We start from the raw sequence: 21,742 nt of genomic DNA, 5'->3' as shown, positions 1-21,742 counted from the left end.
AACAACACAAAAAGAATAAAACACAAAAAACTATGTTTCAAAGGGGTATTCAATTGAAATTAAGGTCTAAAATATTGATGGTTTTGGAAATATCAATAGTCGAAAAACAAAAAAATTTCAATAGAAATATCGGGAAATTATCGATATTGATAAAAATTGAACAAAAACCAAGAAAATTGTAACAAAAATTGGAAATTTTTCTTGAAACTTTGGAGGATGTTTATTTAGTAAAGTATCTATTACTTTATCAAAAAAATTGGAAGGAAATGCATTGCTTGATGAGTTTAACTAATTTAAGTTGATTATATAGCGAGCTGGCAAACACTGCGAGTGTATTAAATATGTAGTAATTAATGAAAGAAGATTAAACACACCATAATCATTTATTTATAATGATTTACTATAATATTTTACACTTTATACATTGCATGGTAAGATATATAAGTGACTTAGTATTACATAGAGTTCCTATAATGTTCAAATTTGAGTTATTTACACTAACACCCCCTGAGGTTTGTGCAAGCAAATAATCCGGCTTCCAATCACAAGGTGCCACGTGGATAAGAAGAATATATCCTAGGTCAATAATTCAGCCCGTTTATTTGGCCAATTAATTGATACTAAAAATAGGGATATTATCTTTATTTGGGAATATAATCACCAATTAAAGATAATATCATCAATTTATGATATTATCTTGTTTTGGAGATATTATTAGTGATTTGATCCCAATCAAATCCCTAATTGACTCAATCTTTCCATTTAAGGGAAAGAATATCTTCCTTCCAAATAAGACGATATTCTTTGAAAAACCTTAGATGGCTAGAGCCCTATAAATACATAGCCACATTCAACACATGAGGTAGTCCTATACCTAGCTCTAAAAACCCACAAAAACCTCTCTCTATCTCTCTCTCTCTAGCCGCCGACCTCTCCCTCTCTCACACCTCACACACAGTTAAGTGCCACCACACACGGGCCACCCGGCTCTCCACATGAGAGAAAACATCGTCCAGTTTAGCTATTGCTGCATCTTTTCTCAAAGATCCAATTGAATTAACTTAGGTATTTGAGGGCCTTTGGCCAACACCCCCTGAGTGTGGTCTTTTACTTCTAATTGTTTTACAAGAATTGAGGAAGAGAGAGAAGAAAGCTCGAAGGTTAAAGAATCTACACGGGAATATTCTCCCTTGAGAAATTTACAAAAACAAGGTTTTCGGTTTTTTCACAAAACTCCTTGAGGTTTTAGAAACTACAAGACCACCCCCTGAGGTTTTAAATTTTTTTCACAAAACTCCTTTTCATTTTCATCCAAAGATTGATGATTTTATTCAAAAAAAATTCTCCAAATGACAAAGTTGGCCTCTGAGATTAGATTGCATATACTTCATTGAGGTTGATTTTGTCATTTGCATAAGTTTTTTTTAACCGAAATCATCAATTTTTGGACAAACAATCAACGAAAATGGGTTTTGTGAAAACATACTAAAACCTTAGGGGGTGTTCATGTAATTTTTGAGACCTGAGAGGGTTTTGTGAAAACACAAGAAACCTCAGGGGGGGTGTTAGTGTAAATAACTCTTCCAATTTTTCATTGTCTTCATTATCTTGATATTATCGATATTATAGCGATATTTTGGCCAAATATTGCTGAAGTGTGAGAAATTATCGACATCGATATTTTCCAATATTATCGATATTTATACGATATGTGTATGGATATATTCTCAAATATCCTAGACCTGAAAAAACAATAATATCCTCGATATTTCGTCGATATTATCAAATTTTAATCCTTGATTGAAATTTTAAAAGATTTAAAATAAGTTAATTTTAGGGTATTGAATCACGATAAAATACAAAAATTATGAGTATACTCAATCTATAAAGTTCATTCGAATTTGGACATATTAAATCATTACTTTAAAAGACTCCATAAAGGTTTTGATTTTTATTTAAGTACTCCTCCAATCTTTTATGGAGGTTGGGCAATGCTTCCATTAATTTTGTTTGAAGCCGACTTGGTGGCTCATAGACTAGCTAAATCTGTTTTATCTCTACATGTTTCTGAAGGAAACATACGTCTAATGCTTAGGAAATGAACTTTAGCCACAACCTATACAACAAAAACATTTTAAATGGCAAATTTATTTTGTTTATATTAGTTGAACTAAATCTTTTTCATTTTAAACCAGGTATCTTAACCTAGTCTCTTTGAACACAAATAAAAAAAGGGAAAAGGGAATAGTTCCTTTACCTTTGATGACCTTTTCTTGATTTCTCAAGAATGAACACCTTTGTTGGAAAGGCTTTTTGTTTCTCTTGATTTTGACTCCCTCACCTTAAGGCTCCAAGATTGGAGTCCTCTACCTCACCACACCAAATGCTCCTAGAGATGAAGAGAAGGCAATCAAGAAGTATGTATGCTAGTCTACTTCTTGGTTGAACCAATTTTTGGTTTATGGAAGATGAGATACAAGTATATCACTCATCAACCAAAGTAGGAAAAAAAAAAACCCCTAGCTAGATTTTCTCCAACACCTAACTTATATAGAACAACACAAAAGGCAATTGGGTGGGTATTTGGGGCTCCATTTGGTCCATGGGTCATGTCATCTTATGCCACTTATTCCTTGGGCCCAATAGCCTTTTGGGCTATTTTGTCCATTTTCTTTTAAATCATATTTAAAACTCCACTACAATATTGCTATATGTCAATATTAATTCCATAATTAATCTTTTAATTATAATTTAACTATTAAATCTTTCAAGTCTTATCCACTCCTCTGCACAAAGATTTAACCAATCATATCTTCGAGTATTCTCTCTCCTTTACCTAGAGTAGAGATTCCTTGTTGTACACACTTGCTTCCATGACTCAATTGAGAATCATGATGAGCACCTTTAAGCTATGCCTAATTCAACATGAACGTATAGTGCCCTCAAAGATTAACAACATAGCTACAAAACACTATGATGCCAAAGGTCTAAGGATTGTTTGCACCATTGCAATTTATGAGTTCTAGCTTGCCATGTGAGTAAAGACTTCCATGCTGTAACTCATGTGTTGGATCGCGTTCAGTTACTTGTTCTTCTACAAGCACCTACACACATATCGATATGTCTCCACACTTAATGATTTGAGACCTTGCCATTTCCTACATATAGAGACGATACTGTGTGTACTGGTCTTTGCGGAATATTGACGCCCAATCAATATTCCTATGACCAGGAACATATTCAAGATTTAGGGATGATGAGAAGTCTCCATGTATGCAATCTTATTACATAGCTCTCATATCCGGACTATGGTTGTTTTACATACTGAAAGATAAGATAAGATGATTTAAAATATAAAACAACATTTCTTGCCCATTCATAATATAATATGTCTTTTATCAAAGATATCCTTAACTCTAACTATTACATAATTAGTTGGCTTTAAGGGCATATTTCTAACAGTTTCCACCTCATATCTCACAGGACGTGTTGCTGAGTGATCTTTAGTGATTGTTTTCTTTTGATTAATGAGATTGTTTTTCCATTTTAAAAAATAAAATGCACAAGCAAATTTCAATTTTTGAAATTGAATTCTATAATAATAGAAAGTAAAAGATTAGTGGCATTTGTGGGTTACCAGTTATAAAAAAGAAGGGTTATTTATTATAGTGTCACTTGAAACTCTAGTCAAATTTCACTTTACCTCTTGAAAATAAGGCTTATTTGTTATGGGTTACCGATGGTTCACTTTGGCCCCCACCGTTAACTCTGTTAAAATCCCTGAAATGGCACGAATGGGACCCACCCTTTTGTTGAAATGTATGCCATATCAGTTCCACATGTGAGAAAATAATAAAATATTTTATTTTAAAAAATATTTAGAAAATTACTTTTTTCTATCTTTTCTCTCTATACCAGAACCAAGAGAAGAACTCGCCTAGCACAAGGATGCCAAGGTAAGCTTTCCACGTCAATATCCCCTCAAATTGCCTTTTGACAGTTAGCCACCAGTCTCATACTTGAAAAAAAATAGTTACACTAGAGTGCCTTTCTTCTTTGCGACTATTGCTCCTCATCACAGCTCGACGTCAACGTCGACACCGCTATCCTCCATCCTCTGTGTCCCCCACCCTTCCATATTCGCTTCGAAATTGGCTTTATTCTTCTCACCAGCTTTCTCAGTCTCTTCACTCCCTCTCTTTCTCTCTCCTCACTTGCAACAATAGAGGAAGAGACCTTGCCAGCCTCTAAATTAGAGGTAGCTGACATTAGATTTGGAGGTTAGCCTCCTGTATTTTAAATGTGAAGAGAGAAAGACGGGGAGAGATGTGAGAGAGAGAGAGAGAGAGAGAGAGAGAGAGAGAGAGAGAGAGAGAGAGAGGGGGAGGGGATTTGAGTTGTAGGGAAAGAGATGGAGAGATGAGAGAGAAATTTTGTGGAAGAGAATGAAAGATGAGAGAGAGAGAGAGAGAGAGAGAGAGAGAGAGAGAGAGAAGGATTTGAGTTGCAAGGAAAGAGAGGGAGAGATGAGAGAGAAAGGCGGTGGAAGAGAAGGAGAGTCGTCGTCAATGAGAAGAGAAAGAAGAATTTTGAGTTGGGGGGACGCGCATATGGAGGAGAGGTGGAAAAAAAAATTAAGTGTGAAAGTGATGACCTTGGCATTCACATGCCAGACAAGTTTTTCTCTAGAAGCAGATCATCTCCCCTACCTTTCATCGCCTAAATGACCACCCACCCACGACACAAACCCACCCTTACCCACAAACCCACACCCACCCGACCAAGGCACTACTGGTCTCCTCCACCTGTGATCAAGGCACAACCACATATCAAAGGCGGTGGATCTCCCAATGGCGCTCACTTAAGATGGAGATGGCTTGGTATGGATGTGGAGTGCTACATTAGCTAAAATTGTGGAAGATGTCATATGTATCCATGATGAAGTAGTTTTCAAACAAAGGCCATCCATTTATGACTATCCTTCCATTCATCCTCTATATACAATTGTTTTTATTTATAGGGGTTTTTGGATCACCGACTGGTTTCTATGGATCTTATCATCAATTTCATGGTTGGTTTTGCTATTCTGTCTATTATTTTGATTGAAGAAGAAGAACATGAAGTGTTTGTTGGGTTTGTTTGATTTAATCTTTTTTAGGTTATGTTAGGTTTGATTAACTGTAAAAGGGAAGTTGAGTTTCAATAACGATAGGGGTGGGCACTCAAACGGCAAACCAGAAATCCGAGCGAACCGCACTGAACCAAACTGGAAAAAATCGAGTTGACCAAAAGTCAACAACCGGTCAAAAATCGAACCAAACCAGTTTGGATCGGTTTTGGATCCTGTTCCATGTCTTCAAAAATTGGACCAGGCCGAACTGAACCAATCAAATTAAAAAATATATCATTTCAATATATATTTATATTTAATGCTATATTTTTAATTTAACAAAAAAAAAAAACTAATATTTATTCTAGTTCAATTTCAAAATATCTCTCTTTTCTAACCTTAATATTTATTTTTATATGAAATTGAATAATTTGTTAATTTTCAAGTAAAAAAAAAATAAAACTATTTTAGTTGAGAATTGTATTAAAAAATAATTTTTATAATTCGGTTCAAAATCGAACCGGACGGAACCGATTCAACCGGAATCTGGACAGTTTTTGAAATTTTTTATTAAAACCGAACCGAATCAAATTGGATGAATAGTATCAGAAGAGATAGATGGGGCAAGAGAGAAATTTTTTTTACTTTTAAATTTCTTTTAAATATTTATCATATTTATAAATAATTCATTTTATTATTTCTATATAATTTGTGGGCCCATCTAAAATGAAATTTACTTTTATTACTTTTATTATTTTGGAAAAACTACATAAAACCCCCAAAACTATAGGTCATTTTCAAGTTCATACTCAATTTTAGAGACATTTAAGAGTACATACTCAAACTCCCGGAAACCCTACAAATTGCCTCATTCGTTAGCCAAACCTTTAGTTAATATGTTAAATGCTAATGTGGCATTTGTGGGACCCATTTTTTAACTGACGTGGACTCCACATAAGAAATAAAATAAATGAAAAAACAATAAAAAAATCTAAAACCCAAAAAAAAATAAAAAATAAACTTATCTTCTCCCATGTCCCTTACCTTCTAGTCTGACCTCCAACCCACCCTCCCCACAGCTCCACCCTACCTCCATTAGATCTAACTAAGGTATAAAATATCGATGGTATCGGAAATATCGGTAGTCCAAAAATACGGAAATTTCGATGGAAATATGGGGATACTATCGATATCGATAAAAGTTGCATAAAAACCACGGAAATTGTAAGAAAAACTTGGAAATTTTTATTGAAACTTTGGAGGATATTTATTTAGTCAATTATCTATTAGTTTATCACAAAAAATTGAAAGGAAATGCATTGCATGATGGGTTTAACTGATTTGAGTTGATTATATAACGAGCTGACAAACACTGTGAGTGTAGAAAATATGTAGTAATTAAGGAAAGAAGATTAAACACACCATATTTACTACAATATTTACACTTTATACATTGCATGGTAAGATACATGAGTGACTTAGTACCACATAGAGTTCTTATTAGTACTACATAGAGTTCTTATGAGGTTCAAAATTTTCACTATCTTCATCATCTCTAGGTGTAGAGTAAGTATATTATGAAAAGTAGTCACTACTACAAAAAAGGATAAAGACGACGGGAATTCATCGTCGTGTATTCGGTTTTCAAACCGTCGTGGAATTGACCGACATCTATTTGTGTGTCAAACCACGACGCTAAATCACCGTCGTTGTTAACACAAACAACGTCATTAACAAAATAATAACCGACGTCTTTGTAATGGAAAAAGAGATAAAAAAAAAATCGATGATGAGAACAGACGACCAATTCTAACAAAAAACGTCGTTAAAAAGGAAACATATGACATATATTAACAGAACATGGCCGCAAGATATACATACAACGACGAGAACTTAAACCCAGCGCCGTTAAATATACCTTTCACGACAAATAAAAATATGACGTCTTTAATTACATAATCGACGACGTTATTGACTCCTACTACGTCAGTATCTTTTAACAACCGTCGTGAAATGAATTTTCCACTTCCATTTTTCTATTAATGATGACGTGGAAATAGATGTTTGGGTCATTACTTACGACACATATATTTAAACTGACGACGTTGTACTAATAAACAACGTCGGTTACAAATAATTGAGAGCCGTATTACAGAATTTAAACGTTATCTCTTAAAATATAATCGTCGTCTAATGGATCTGATACGGCAAGGTTTCTCAGTTCACCGCCGTGTAAAATAGTTTTAACGACACGATCTTAAAATAAACGACGTGGAAAATATGTTGGGGTCATTACTTACGACTTATTAATTTATAAAGACGACGTTGTCGTTAATATACAACGTCGTTATCATTCAAAAGACAGCCGTGTTTCATAATATATACGTCATCATTTAAAAAATTACCATAGTCTAATTCCTATTAGACGGCGTTGTTAATCCGATATTAGCCCTGTAAAGAAATTTTAATGACATTATCTTAAGAAAAGAGACGTGGATACATTCATATAACGTTGTTTTTGTAAAGGAACGACATCCAAATATATCTTAACGTCGACAAATTTACTAATGGATTTAAAATGATGTCGTAAATTCATCCTTTTCCACTTCATTTATGAAATAACATGCGACGTAGTAAAGTTAAGACGACGTCGTCTTTTGTAACGTTCAGTTTAGATATCTTTTCTTTTAGACGTTGGTATTATGGGATTGGAGTCGTGTTATTTGGAATTACATGGCGGCTCTTTATGCTTCTCCGACGTGATATCCTTAATAACTGTTTCAGAATAGCGTCGTGGTTCTTCTTTGTTACGTTGCTTTAAGACGTCCGTAAATATATTGCGGTCGTTGAATGCTCCAAAACGTCGTTTTTTATTAGAACAGACGTTTGTTTTTCACATTTTTATAAACCGTCGTGTTTGTAATCTTGAACCAGTATTTTTTGTACTGATTGTTTTATGGCCAAAACCTGTATAATGATACTGAAGAAATCACATTACAATATATTACAAAATTAATGTCATACACTGCCAATTACATAAGCATCATTCAATCCATATATATTCACACTTATCTCGAATATTTTGACTTCCAAACTCACCCACTAGTTCATCAAATGTGTCAACATTTGGCATCCCTCTAGTAAATAGCTCACACTCAATTCTCACATCACCTAAGACATCATCATCACCAATAACATCATTATATTCTCTATTAGGCATTGATAACACTACCGACCAACCATGATGCATCAGGTCGTCAACAAAAAATACTTGTTTGACTTGAGAAGCCAAAACAAATTGGTCATTCCTATGTCCAATTTTACTCAAATCTACAAGGGTAAATCCAAGTTCGTCGACTACAAGACCAGAAGTATTATCTATCCAATCACACCTAAAGACTGGGATTGTAAACTTTTGGTAGTCAAGGTCCTAAATTTCTTGAATGACACCATAGAAACCCATATTTGAGAGAATTGGGTTTTTATCTTTGGCACTAGCAACTTGCATGGTATGTGCAAGTAAATAAACTCCACTATTTTGAGTTGTCTGCACATCATCTTGTGCCTTGATGTTAAATTTAATACCTTTAATAAGATAGCTCCTATATGATGGCACTGCCATGTTTGGACCAGCTGCTAGCCACCTTAAATTTTCTAATACGCCATGATTGTCTTCCTCATTAAGTTCACTTTAAACCTGCAAATTAATCATATCTTAATTCAATCTAACATAGAAAGAAGAAAATTAAAAGTCCGATATGTTATTCAATAACATATACCTTGAAGCGTAGCCATTGAATGAAAGTGGTATTGTGCTTATCCCGCAACCACTTTGTTCTCTTTCTAAATTTTGGATAAGCGGTCTTGATGTGGATCATATGTTGCCTACATGACACGAAAAATTCAAGCATTACGGTCCCAAACATATAAGATAAACATAAGAAATAATTTAAAATGGAAACTTAAAGAATAAAACTCATACTTACTCGATATGAGGTAGGACTTCCTCCGTATTCTCCAAGACATATAGATGTGCTTGGTTCAACAGGTCCCGATCAACTACGCTCACTGTGCAACCTGATAATGGCTTTGAAACTCCCATCTTTTGGCTTGAAGGCACTCCAACTGTACTAACATCAGATAAATGCTCGGTACAAAACTCTACAGCTTCTTCAGCTATATACCGCTCAGCAATGCAACCTTCGGGACGAGTACGATTATGAACATACCCCTTTAGCACTTTCATATATCTTTCAAATGGATACATCCATCTAAAATATACTGGCCCACATAGACGAACTTCTCTGACAAGATGTACTACTAGATGAACCATGATATCAAAGAATGAAGGGGGAAAGTACTTCTCAAGCAAACACAAAGTAACTACTACATCTTCTTCCAACTTATCTAACTTGGAAACATCAACAGTCTTTGCACATATAGCACTGAAGAAGAAGCACAAACGAGTTATTGCATATCATGCAGGCTTCTCCAAAACAGAACAAATTGCCATAGGGAGCAATTGTTGCATTAAGGGATGACAATCATGTGATTTAAGGCCAAGAAGTCTTAAATCTTGTAAAGATACAAGATTTTTTATATTTGAAGAATAACCTTCAGGGACCTTCATTCCATAGAAAGAATTGCAAACCTCTCTCTTCTCTGCTCTTGACAAATTCCAAGGCCCGGGAAGCAAACGAGTACGTCTTTCTCCATACTCAGGTTGCAAATCAATTTTGACCCCCATGTTCAATAAATCTAATCGAGCAGCAATCCCATCTTTATTTTTTCCAAGGATCTCTAGTAATGTACCAATGATATTATTGCAAACATTCTTCTCAATGTGCATAACGTCTAGGACATGCCTCACAGGAAGGTATTTCCAATACTCGAGATCAAAGAATATTGATTTCTTCTTCCAACAAACTCTGTCACCATCTTCAACCATATGCAGCACTTCTTCTCTGGTTAATGGCTCGGGAGGCATGCCATATTCAGGTTTCCCATTAAAAGCTGCACGTTGCCTCCTATATGGATGATTGATTGGTAACCATTTTCTATGCCCAATGTAACAAATTTTGTGGCCATTTTTCAACCTGTGACTAGGTGTATCATCGCCGCATATTGGACAAGTTTTATATCCTTTAACAACACAACCAGATAAGTTTCCATAGACGGGAAATCATTAATTGTCCACATTAATGCAGCTCGAGTGTAAAGTATTCTCCATTATGTGCATCATACACTCCTCCAATCCCATCCCACAAAGATTTTAAATCATTAATCAAAGGCTCCAAGTAGACGTCTATATCATTTTCGGGTTGTTTAGGACTGGAAATCAATAAGGTCAACATCATGAACTTTCGTTTCATGCACAGCTATGAAGGGAGATTATATGTAACTAAGATAACTGGCTAGCAACTATATCTGCTACTTAGAGAACTGTGGGGATTGAATCCATCAGATGAAAGAGCCAATCTTAAGTTTCTCGGCTCATTACCAAACTTGGGCCATTTATCATCAAGAAGTTTCCAAGACGGGGAATCCGCCGGATGAGACATCTGACCTTCAATTGATTTTCTAGCAGCATGCCAAGTCAAACTCTTAGCTGTCTCATGTGATCGAAACATCCTTTTAAACATTGGAATTGGAGAAAAATACCACACCACCTTCGCTGGCACACCCTCTTTCAAGATTGAATCTTTGCCTTCCTTCCACCTTGAGATACCACAAGTAGGACAATTAGTTGAATCTTCATACTCCTTCCTATACAAGATGCAATCATTAGGGCATACGTGCATTTTCTCATAACTCAGTCCCAAATCAAATACGAATATAAAAACAACGACGGTTTTTTGTTCTACCGTTGTCTTTTTTGTCGTAAGATGGTGGCAGTTTATAATTTCCGACGTCTTTAATTTCTACGTCGTTAATTGATTCATCGTTGGTTTTTTGCTCTGAGACTAAGACGACGCAATATATTTGTTTCGCGACGTGGATTCTTTTTGTTAAATGTCGTTAGGTGTAATAGAACCGACGTGGATTTGATTTTTAATTATAAATAGAGTTTTTTTCCGAGTTCTTTCAGTTTTTTTCAATTCAGTGCGTTATAAATAGAGTTTTTTTTCTGAGGAAATTTAAATGAAGGAAATTAATGTTCTAGAATTTGTAAAGTTTCTTGTTTGGGTGACTGATTTAAATCAAATACGAATATAAAAACAACGACGGTTTTTTGTTCTATTGTCGTCGTTTTTGTCGTAAGATGACGGTAGGTTTATAATTTCCGACGTCTTTAATTTCTAAGACGACGCAATATATTTATTTCGCGACGTGGATTCGTTTTGTTAAACGTCGTTATGTGTAATATAACCGACGTGGATTTGATTTTTTAATTATAAATAGATTTTTTTTCACGAGTTCTTTCAATTTTAGTTTTCAATTAGGGTTTCAACTTCTTCTTGCCCTTTTCTCTGTCTCACCTCACCTCTTAGGAGGCAATTGTTTGGATGTTGGTGTGTGTGTATGTTTGTGTATCTGATTCCCAAACATACACACATCACCAATTTTCAAAATTGTCTATCTGATTACAAATCTGTGGCTGCCGTCGTAAAATTTTAGGAGGCAATTGTTTGGATGTTGATGTGTGTGTACGTTTGTGTAGATACACAAACGCACACACATCATCAACTTCCAAAAAATTGTCTCTCTGATTCCAAATCTGAGGCTGCCGTCGTCAAATTTCAGAGGCAATTTTTTGGATGTTATGTGTATGTGCGTTTGTGTATCTCAAAGACACAAATACACATACATCATTAACCTCTAAAATATTTTCTTTCTGGTAAGATTATGATGAGGAACGAGTTCCATTTGGTAAGATTTCGTAACCCTTGGGATCTCAGAAAAATGTGATTATGTCGGCGGTTTTCTATATAAACAGTCGTGGTTATTTCAATTCTTGTCATTAAGTTCATCTACCGACGTAGGATAACAAAATCCAAGAAATAAATTGTTAAAAAAAATTCTTATTAAGACGACGGTTTAAATATAAGGTATGACGTATAAAGCGAATAAATACGACATTAAATTTTATAATACGTCGTTAAATGAAATACCCCAACGTGGTGAGAGTTAAAGATACCGTCGTAGAACTATACGAGAAAGACGTCGATATATTTATCTATGCCGTAGTTGTACATTAATTTAATACGGCGGTATTTTGTATTATACCGCTATGGATTTATTCGTAATTATACGGTGCCTTATACGAAAACTTGGTCGTGTTAATTTCTGAGTAAAAACGGCGGCTTTTTTTGACATCGTCGTCTATACTTTATACGTCGATCTATTCATAACTTCTGCCATTCTTTGTTGGCTTTGATTTTAGTATGCGGAAATCCCATTTCAATAAGACGTCGGTTTTTTAATTAGGTGAGTCGTCTTTTATGAACAATCATTGGAATCTCCCATTTTTTGGTGTCTAAGGTGCTATTACACGGCGGTTTTATAGAATCGTCGTCTTTTAAAAAACAACGACGGTTTTCCCTTAGACCGTCATTTTTTTTCTGGTCGTCTTTGTCACTTTTTGTGTCATCAAATGATAAATCCCCAAAATAGTTTTGTATGTAATTGTTAACATGCCACCCATATGGATCCTATATTGGTTGACATTGTCCAAAGGAAATTTATTTGAAGATTGGGTCTCTGATTTTTTCCATGAGCCCCTCGATTCTATCTCATAAGGAAAGTCAAAGACTTACATTCTCATGTGAAAATTTAATTATTGCAAGGAAATAGAATAATATATATATTTTAGCATATTATCACAAAAATATAAGTGACATGGTGGTTAAGGCGTTGTGTGCTTTATGTTTTTTTTTTTTCTTTTTTTCATTACATCGATATTTTAGATATTTTCGATATTACAGCGATATTTTGACAAAATATTGCGTAAGTGTGAGTGAAATCATTGACATCGATATTTTCCAATATTATCGATATTTATACAATATGTGTATGGATACGTTTCGAAATATCCATGACTCGAAAAAACGATAATATCCTCGATATTTCATCGATATTTTAGACTATGGATCTAACTCTCTCCAACCCAGATTAAGTCGCCATCTCCATCTCTCTCTCTCTCTCTCTCTCTCTCTCTCTCTCTCTCTCTCTCTCTCTCTCTCTCCCTCCCTTGGTTTCACCACCATGGGAGTCTTGTATAGTCACTCAAGGTCTCATTTTGGTCAGTCATAAAATGTTGATCTTGGAGTCTGGGACTCAAGCTTGTGAAGTTTGTTCTTTGATTGATTTTTTTTTCTTTTTCTGTTTGAGTATCACGGATCTAGATGCGTAGCCCCAAACCTCTTATTCGAACACGGCCTTGTGCCACCCAGATCTAAGCAACAAGTCGAGTCGTGTCCATACATTGATGAGGTCGAGGAGGGTTTGGATCGCGATGGCTTCGCTAGGTAGAGGGTTTTGAGGAGAGAAGATAGATTTGTTTATTTTTATCACTCAGAGTTGGTTGTGCTTGCTCCAATGGCAGATTGCTCGCTCCCTAAGGATTCTTCTTTTCTTAGATTTGACAGCTCTACTCAGTAAGTTACCAACCCTCACTCTTTCTCTGGTTCGATTTCGTTCTTTGGTGCTTCTCGAAAATCAGAATTGATCTTGGCAATGTAAGTGGTCGGTGGGGTGGAAAAACAAGAAGAGAAAGAAAGAGAGGGAGAGCTAGGGTGGAGATGAAGGGGTATGTCGGGGTGTGGGAGGTACTTGGAAAGAGGAGGTGGGGAGATCGCAGTGGGGCTAGTGGGTGGTGGGTAGGGGTGATGAGTTGGGGTGGGAAATTGGAATGGGGTTGGGGACGATGAGATTGGGGGTCAGGGACAATGATTTTTTGTGTGGTTTTTATAGTTATATGATTTTTTGTCCATCTGTAAGTCCACCTCATTAAAAAATGGAACCCACATTCGCCACGTTAGCATTTAAGATTCACTAACGGTTTGGCTAACGGAGCCATTTTGTAGGGTTTCCAGTGTTTGAGTATGTACTCGTAAATGTCTCTGAAATTGGGTATGAACTTGAAAATGACCCTATAGTTTATGGGGTTTTATGTAGTTTGTCCTATTATTTTTCTCATGTGGCACATTTGTAGTGTACATGTCAACAAAAGGGTGAGTCCCATTTGTGCCATGTTGACGTTTTTAACAGATTTTTTAACACATTAATTTTTGCCCCTGGGTTGGGGGTCGAATGCGCGCAAAGTGAATCACCAAATCTTGGTCAAAAGGGCATTCTAGATCACTTTAACTTTCAAGGCAACTGAGATTTGACTGGAGTTTCAAGGGGCACTGCAGTAAATAAGCCTATATATTAGAAAGCCAAAGTTATCCCTTTTGGTTTCCTTTGCTAGTGGTACATATACTTTATCTTGGAATATTATTAAGGGATTTTTGTAGAAATGTCACCTAAACTTATCCACTAGTTTCAATTTATCACCTTAAAGAAAAATTTAAGAAAAATGTTACCTTAGTTTTTCAAAATCCATGATTTGTCATCTAACTTTAACGTCATCCAATTTTTCATCCATTTTAAGAGTATTTTAGTCTTTCCCGTATGTAATTTTTAAATTTATTATTTATAAAGCTATGTAAACCCTCTTTGAAACACCTTTTTAGATGAAGAAAAGGGAGTTAAAACCCCAAAACAAAACTTTTACTCCTGAACAATACTCAATGACAATGCAAGACTTTTACTCCTGAACAACACACAACTGTCACCTGCCAGTAACAAAATATGGCCGAGAGAGAAGCTCTTGTTTGGTCGTTTATGGTGGAGATAGTGCAGGTCGCCGCTAGAACAGTAGTACTCCATGACGATGTGAGAGAAATGCGTGGCTTCAAACTCAGTGTAGAGTCACCAACCTATATTGTTTCCGGCATGAAGAGAGAGAAAGAAAAGGATAAGAGATGGAGAGAAATAAAAAAATTCGGTGGGCTGCTTGCTCATCCTTATTGGTTTAGTGGCAGGGTTGATGATGGGGGGGATTTGTAACAAGGGTGGCGGTGGGTGAGTAGGTGTGCGTGCGGTGGGTTCTCTCGCACTCTCTCCTCCCTCAACGGCTACTTCTCTCCATTCTCTCCTCATCTTGCTTGGAATTTGCCTGGGCAGCCGCACTCTCCAACCTTCCATTTGGCAAGCTTAATTTTTAATTTTTTTTTCTTCAGATGAATTGATTTATCTGGTTTTCATTTTTTGTTCTTAAGTTCTGAGTTTTTTTATATTTTAATTTAAGACGCAAACCTCGGATAGATGTCATTGTTGTGCTTCACCATGGTAGAATCCGAGATCTCACTCTTGCCCTTTACCATGGTATATTGGTCGGGTTGGGTGTCTAGAGGAATTTTTTAGGTGGGACATGAGGAGGACTCTTCCGATGGTAGAGACATTGGGCGGGTGATTTGTTAATGGGGTCAGGGAGGCTTGAGTTAAAACCATCCAAAAGGCTTGGGTTAAAAGAGGTGAAAGGAATCTTGGTATAAATAAAAAATAAAATAAAATAAAAATAAAAATAAAAAAAGGTGTTGTTTAGTAAGTATGCCAAAAATAGGGTCCTATAAAAGAGAGTTTACATATTGGAAAGACTAAAATATCCTTAAAAATAAATGAAAAATTGGATGGTCAGATAACAAATCATGGATTTTGAAAAATTAAGGAGACATTTCTCTTAAATTTCTCTTTAAACTGACAAATTGAAACTCGTATATAAGTTCAGGCCACATTTCTATAAAAATCCATATTATTAATTTATCATATATAAGACCCAATGAAAATTAAGTGATACCAAAACAAGCAAATAATTTAGATGCTCCTTATTTGCATTTATGTTATTTGGTAAAACAAACCCCAAGATTAGAACCAAAAAAAAAAACCCCAAGAAACACACACACACACACAAACACTTTGACAGCAAAGAGGTTGAGAAGTTGTAAAAATAAGGCTAAACGTAACTTTTGGTCCATGTAGTTTACCTCTTTTTCACTTTTCTTCTTTGTAATTTCAATTAAGGGTAGGTCATGAATTCTGTCAATTTCTTTCACGACGTCAGGGGTATTTCTATCCATTTTTGCTCAATATTGGATGGTAAAAAAAGAATTCCAATCAGCCCATTCCCGAGAATATTTTGGTAAAAATTAGTAGTTGACAGAAGTACCCTTGACACCGTGCAAGAAATTGATGAAATTTGTTACTTGTCTTTGTAATGCTACAATTATGAAAGACTTAATTACACCAATACTTTCTGAAACTTCGGCCAAATCCCGCTTTGCCTTCCCAAACTCAAAATGGCCCACTTTCAACCATTGATCGATGTTTGGTGACTTATTTTGCCCCCTGCCATCAATTTCATCCAAAAGTCTGTTAATTTTGATGACATGGCAAGTGGAACCCACCTCCACATAGATAAAAGTAGAATTAAATATTCTAATAATTAAAAATAAAAATAAAAACATTAAAAAAACCAAAAATTTTAAAAATTATTTTTATATATGTGGAGTTGGGCTCCACTTGCCATGTCATCAAAGTTAACTGACTTTTTGAATGAAGTTGACGGCATGGGACAAAGTTGGTCACCAAATTGATCAAGAGATGAAAGTGGGCTATTTTGAGTTTTGGGGGGGAGGGGGGCAAAGTGAAATTTGACCAAAGTTTTAGGGGCCATTGATGTAATTAAGTCATTATAAAACTATAATATCATAATTGATAAGCTTATTTACTGTGGTGTTTCCTGAAACTTTGGTTAAATCTCACTTTGCCTTTCGAAAGTTAAAATGGCGTACTTAACCCCCTTAATCATAGTTTTGTGTTTCATTTTACCTCCTATTATCTCCATTCATAACTCCGTCAATTTTGATGACGTGACGTGGGGATATTTTAGTATTTTTTTTACCACAAATGATGATGTGTCATGTACATCTTTTTTTTAGCTTAAGTAAAATAAAATATTAATAAAAATTCAAATAATATAATTAAATAATATATTTACTGTTTAAAAAAAATTAATATTGAAAAATCTCTTGTTCTTCGTCTCTTTCTCGACCTCTCCCCTTCTTCCTCTAACTTCACCATCATACCACAACCACCACCCAACACAAAGCCACCCTCACTACAACCACTCCAACCCCACTGGAAAATCACCTACATGCACCACAATACAGTGACCATTGTTCACAATTGATTGTTTTGATCGCAATAATCCGAGGATCCAGCTGAAAAAGGAAGGATACTAGCACGAATTTGACACCAGGGTACTAAATAGGATTTTTGTCAGAGACAAAGAGATGGACAACAACGCGATCAGCTTACCGACATGTCTCAAGCATCTGCAAGCCACACTCAGAGCAGACAAAGTCTCCCATCCAGATTGAATTTAAGGACCAACGTGCGCGATAGACTAGGCCCAAGACCTGACATCCATGCTTGCAGGTCCACAGGGAAATGGTCATGAAAGGCTAGGCTCCTAGGGAGGTCAAATTGACAATCATTGCAATAGGGATCGTGAAGAAAGGCGCTCTGCTGCCTGCTCGCAGAGAAATATTCATGAAAGGCTAGGCCCCAGGGTGGCCAACTTGATAACCCTCACAATGAGGACCATGAAGAAAGGCGCTCTGCTATAGAAAATCCCTCGCAAAAGCGTCCACCAACAAGGAAGTTACTCGGTCTACGCCCAATCGTAAAGCTCACCGACGTGACCGACCACTCATGTGTGCGGAAGACGTTGAGAAGCTTGTGAATAACCAACTTCTAGACTTAAAGATTGGCAGAAAATTCGAAGATGCACTGCGTGTTGAGGTAGGCCGAGCAAACTTCTCACCGTTCACCACCGAATTCGAGCAGGCTGCTCCTCAGAAACGATTCTCAATGCCCTCTTTCACATGCTTCAAAGGCGATTCCGATCCCGAAAGTCATCTAAAGCATTTCAAGAGCCTTATGATCCTCTACAAAGCCGAAGACGCGCTAATGTGCAAGGTGTTTGCAATGACTTTGCGAGAAGCAGCTTAGGATTGGTTCCATAACCTGCCATCTGGGTTGTTTAACAGCTTCAAGGAGCTTACCTATGTTTGCACTAAAGAATACACTTCTTATCGGACGATCAAGAAGAACCCTGATAATCTGTTCAACTGCGCAAGAAGCCCGACGAATCCCTTCGAGATTACATCAAGAGGTTTAAAGCAAAAAAGGCCAACATCGTAGGGTGCGATGACCAAATCGCATCCTCTGCATTTAAGAAAGGTATTCTAGTAGAACACGACTTATACTGCGAGTTGACTATCACTCCCAGACTTTGGCAGAGGTCTTCTCGACCACGTAACGCTACATGCTCTTGGATGACGATCGAATCACCACGAAGAAGTCCACCGAGCAGGAAGATCGGCCGATCAAGCCGGTAGACCAAAGAAGCGACAGGCTTGGCAGCAGGGACAACGCAAGTCGCGCCTACAAGGAGATGTTGGGACAGAAGAGAACTACACCAAGTTTTTCATCCTTATTCATCAAATTTTAGCCTAAGTGAAGGACAAACCTTGGGTATAAAGACCGCCACCCTTGAAAGGAGATCCGGACAAGAGGGATGCCAGAAAGTATTGTGCCTTTCATGCGACACATGGGCACAATACGAATAATTGTTTTGCTTGGAAAGCACACCTCGAAGAACTCGTGAGAGAAGGTCACCGCACGAGTTCATCGCGGCTGTGCCATCCAAATAGATAGAGGACCGCGATACCGCTAAGGAGCCACCCCAAAAGGTCATAAGGATTAACATAATCCTAGCAGACTCCAAGGAGTCCGGACTGACCAACAAAGAAAAGAAGAGAAAGATCAAACAAGCCATCATGATCTCTGAGGTCTCCACTAGTCTCCCACTGGTAGAAGACAATCTCGTGATCGGCTTCCAAAAGAAAGATCTAATTAGCCTTGATCTACCACACAATGACGCCCTTGTCATCAGCATTCAAATTGCTCAGGCCATAGTCGACCGAATCCATGTAGATGAGGGCAGTGTAGCCAACATCCTACAATTGGCAGTCATCCAAAGATGGGCTTGGAGACAAAGATCAATAAATCAGCCAAGTAGCTGACTGGTTTCAATGGCACACCAACGGTTACCGTGGGCATGATAGATCTCGATGTCTACTCCCCACGTGTAATTAGTTTGCAAACGTTCATGGTCATTGATGAGGTCTCACCCTACAATGGCATTCTAGGCAGACCATGGATCGCCAAGATCAACGCCATCACCTCCGCCACACATCAGAAGATTCGCTACCCAATCCCTGGGGTCGGTGTCGGCCAAATCAACAACGATCGGGCAATGGCGAGGAAATGCTCAGCTTAATGGCTGAAGAAAGGCAAGCAAACACAGTTCCTCCCCGTGAATTAGGCAGATCTAAAGGGAGTAAAACAAGCAGAGGAGAAAGCGATCCTGCGTTCCGACAAGCTAGAGAAAAGCGAGGATCGGCTGGCGCCTAAGCCAGGAGGAAAAGGCGAGCTTGCAACCTTCCTCCGAACAACAAAGACGTATTTGCATGGTCGCCATCCGACATGCCTGGCATCGATCCCAGATCATCTGTCATCGCCTACACATCAACCCAACTATCATGCCTGTAGAGCGAAGAGACGCAACTTCACCCCAAGCGAGTTACGATCATTGAAGTCGAGATCGACAAGCTTCTAGCTGCCAGTTTCAATGAAGAAGTCTCTTACGCAGAATGGCTGGCGAACATTGTTCTAGTAGCAAAGAAAGATAAAGGTTTATGGAGAGTGTGCGTCGACTACACCGACCTCAACAAGGCATGCCCTAAAGACAACTTTTCACTGCCAAGAATTGATCAGCTCGTCCATTCAACTTCCGGCAATCAATTACTAAGCTTCATGGACGCCTACTCCGGCTACAACCAAATCATGATGCATAAAGACGACAAGGCAAAGACCTCCTTCATCATCGAAAGAGGTACATATTGCTACAAAGTCATGCCCTTTGGGCTGAAGAATGCTGAGCAACGTACCAAAGGCTGGTGAACAAAATTTTCAAGGAGCAAATCCACAAAACTATGGAGGTCTACGAAGATGACATGCTAGTCAAAGCTCTCGAGCGAGCAGACCACATCAAGAACCTTGTCGAGGCATTCAGCCTACTCCGAAAATACAACATGAAGTTGAACCCGAGCAAATGCACATTTGGGGTCTCGTCTGAGGCACATCCAAATCAAATCAAGGCTATAACAAATAAGTCACCTGCCACAACAAAGAAGATACAAAGTCTGACGAGTAGGGCGGCGGCTCTCAACCGATTCTTCTCAAGATCTACCGATAAGTGTAGGCCATTCTTCAAAGCCTTGAAGAAAGGACACAAAGACAAGTGGGATGACGAGTGTGAAGTAGCTTTTCAAAACTTGAAAACCTACCTCACTTCACCTTCCTTACTCTCAAAATCGATACCAGGTAAAACTTGTACATCTACTTGGCGTTGTCCGACTCATCGGCTCAGCTCTCATCCGAGAAGAGCTGGGGGCACAACATCCGGTATTCTACACTTCAAAAGCTCTCATCGATACAGAGACTCGCTATCCAAAAATGGAGAAGCTCATTTTTTCGCTTGTGATTTTCGCGAGAAAACTAAGGCCTTACTATCAAGCACACCGGATAATTGTTATGACAAAATTTCCTTTGAGATCGATCCTCCACAGGCCCGACACTTCTCAGTGACTCATAAAATGGGCTATCGAACTCACCAATACGACCACCTCTACTGGTCAAAGACTGCTATAAAAGCCCAAGCTTTAGCAGATTTTGTTGTAGAGTTTACACCAACAACCAATGAAGAGAAGATGGTCATGAAAAGCAATGAAAAAGCAGACAACACCTCCCTCACTAATTTGAACCTACCTAACGACATGTGGCAGTTGCATGTAGACGGAGCATCAAATGACAAAGGAGCAGAGGCATGTGTCGTCATAATCACCCCAGACGGAACTTTGTTAGAACAAGCCATCACGCTAGGATTTTCTGCTTCAAACAACGAGGCAGAATATGTGCAATTGCTTGCAGGACTGCGCCTAGCAAAAGAATTATCGATCAAGAGATTGGCCATATACTCAGACTCTCAGCTGATCACGAATCAAGCCTCAGGCGAGTACATAGCAAAACATCCAAGAATGGTCCAGTTACCTCGACAAAGTCCAAGGACTTTTGAAAGAATTCCTTACTTTCACCATCCAACAAGTTCCACGGATAGAGAACACTCATGCAGATGCGTTGGCGAGCCTAGGATCAACACTGGACACTCATTCAGATGCTCCATCCCGGTCGAACACCTTGACCAGCCAAGCATTGAAGAAATAGAGCCAATCGACTTAATGCAGATCGATGAAGACCCCAGCTGGCAGAATCCCATCATCAACTATTCAGTGAATGGAAATCGCCAACGGATAAGTCCGGTTAGGAAGGTCCAAAGCAAAAAGCCGCGAGATACTACATGCAGGGCGATAAGCTTATTCGCAGATCATACTCCAGCTCTCATCTCACTTGCATAAAATACTCTCAAACGTTTGAGGTCCTCTATAAAATTCACGATGG

General features: G+C 37.7%; 1 protein-coding gene across 1 annotated transcript; it reads left to right on the top strand.

Annotated features, from left to right (window-relative positions):
* Positions 1–20,217: 20,217 nt before the first annotated feature.
* LOC148914995 (uncharacterized) lies at positions 20,218–21,699 on the top strand. The gene has a single exon (XM_089043369.1). It carries the CDS (start codon positions 20,218–20,220, stop codon positions 21,697–21,699), a length of 1,482 nt encoding a protein of 493 aa, XP_088899495.1.
* The last annotated feature ends 43 nt before the right edge of the window (positions 21,700–21,742 follow it).

This window comes from Prunus mume, linkage group LG8 (assembly GCF_029339155.1).
Source record: "Prunus mume cultivar Tortuosa linkage group LG8, ASM2933915v1, whole genome shotgun sequence".
Taxonomy (NCBI): Eukaryota; Viridiplantae; Streptophyta; class Magnoliopsida; order Rosales; family Rosaceae; genus Prunus; species Prunus mume.
This window is presented reverse-complemented; position numbering and strand designations above follow the sequence as displayed.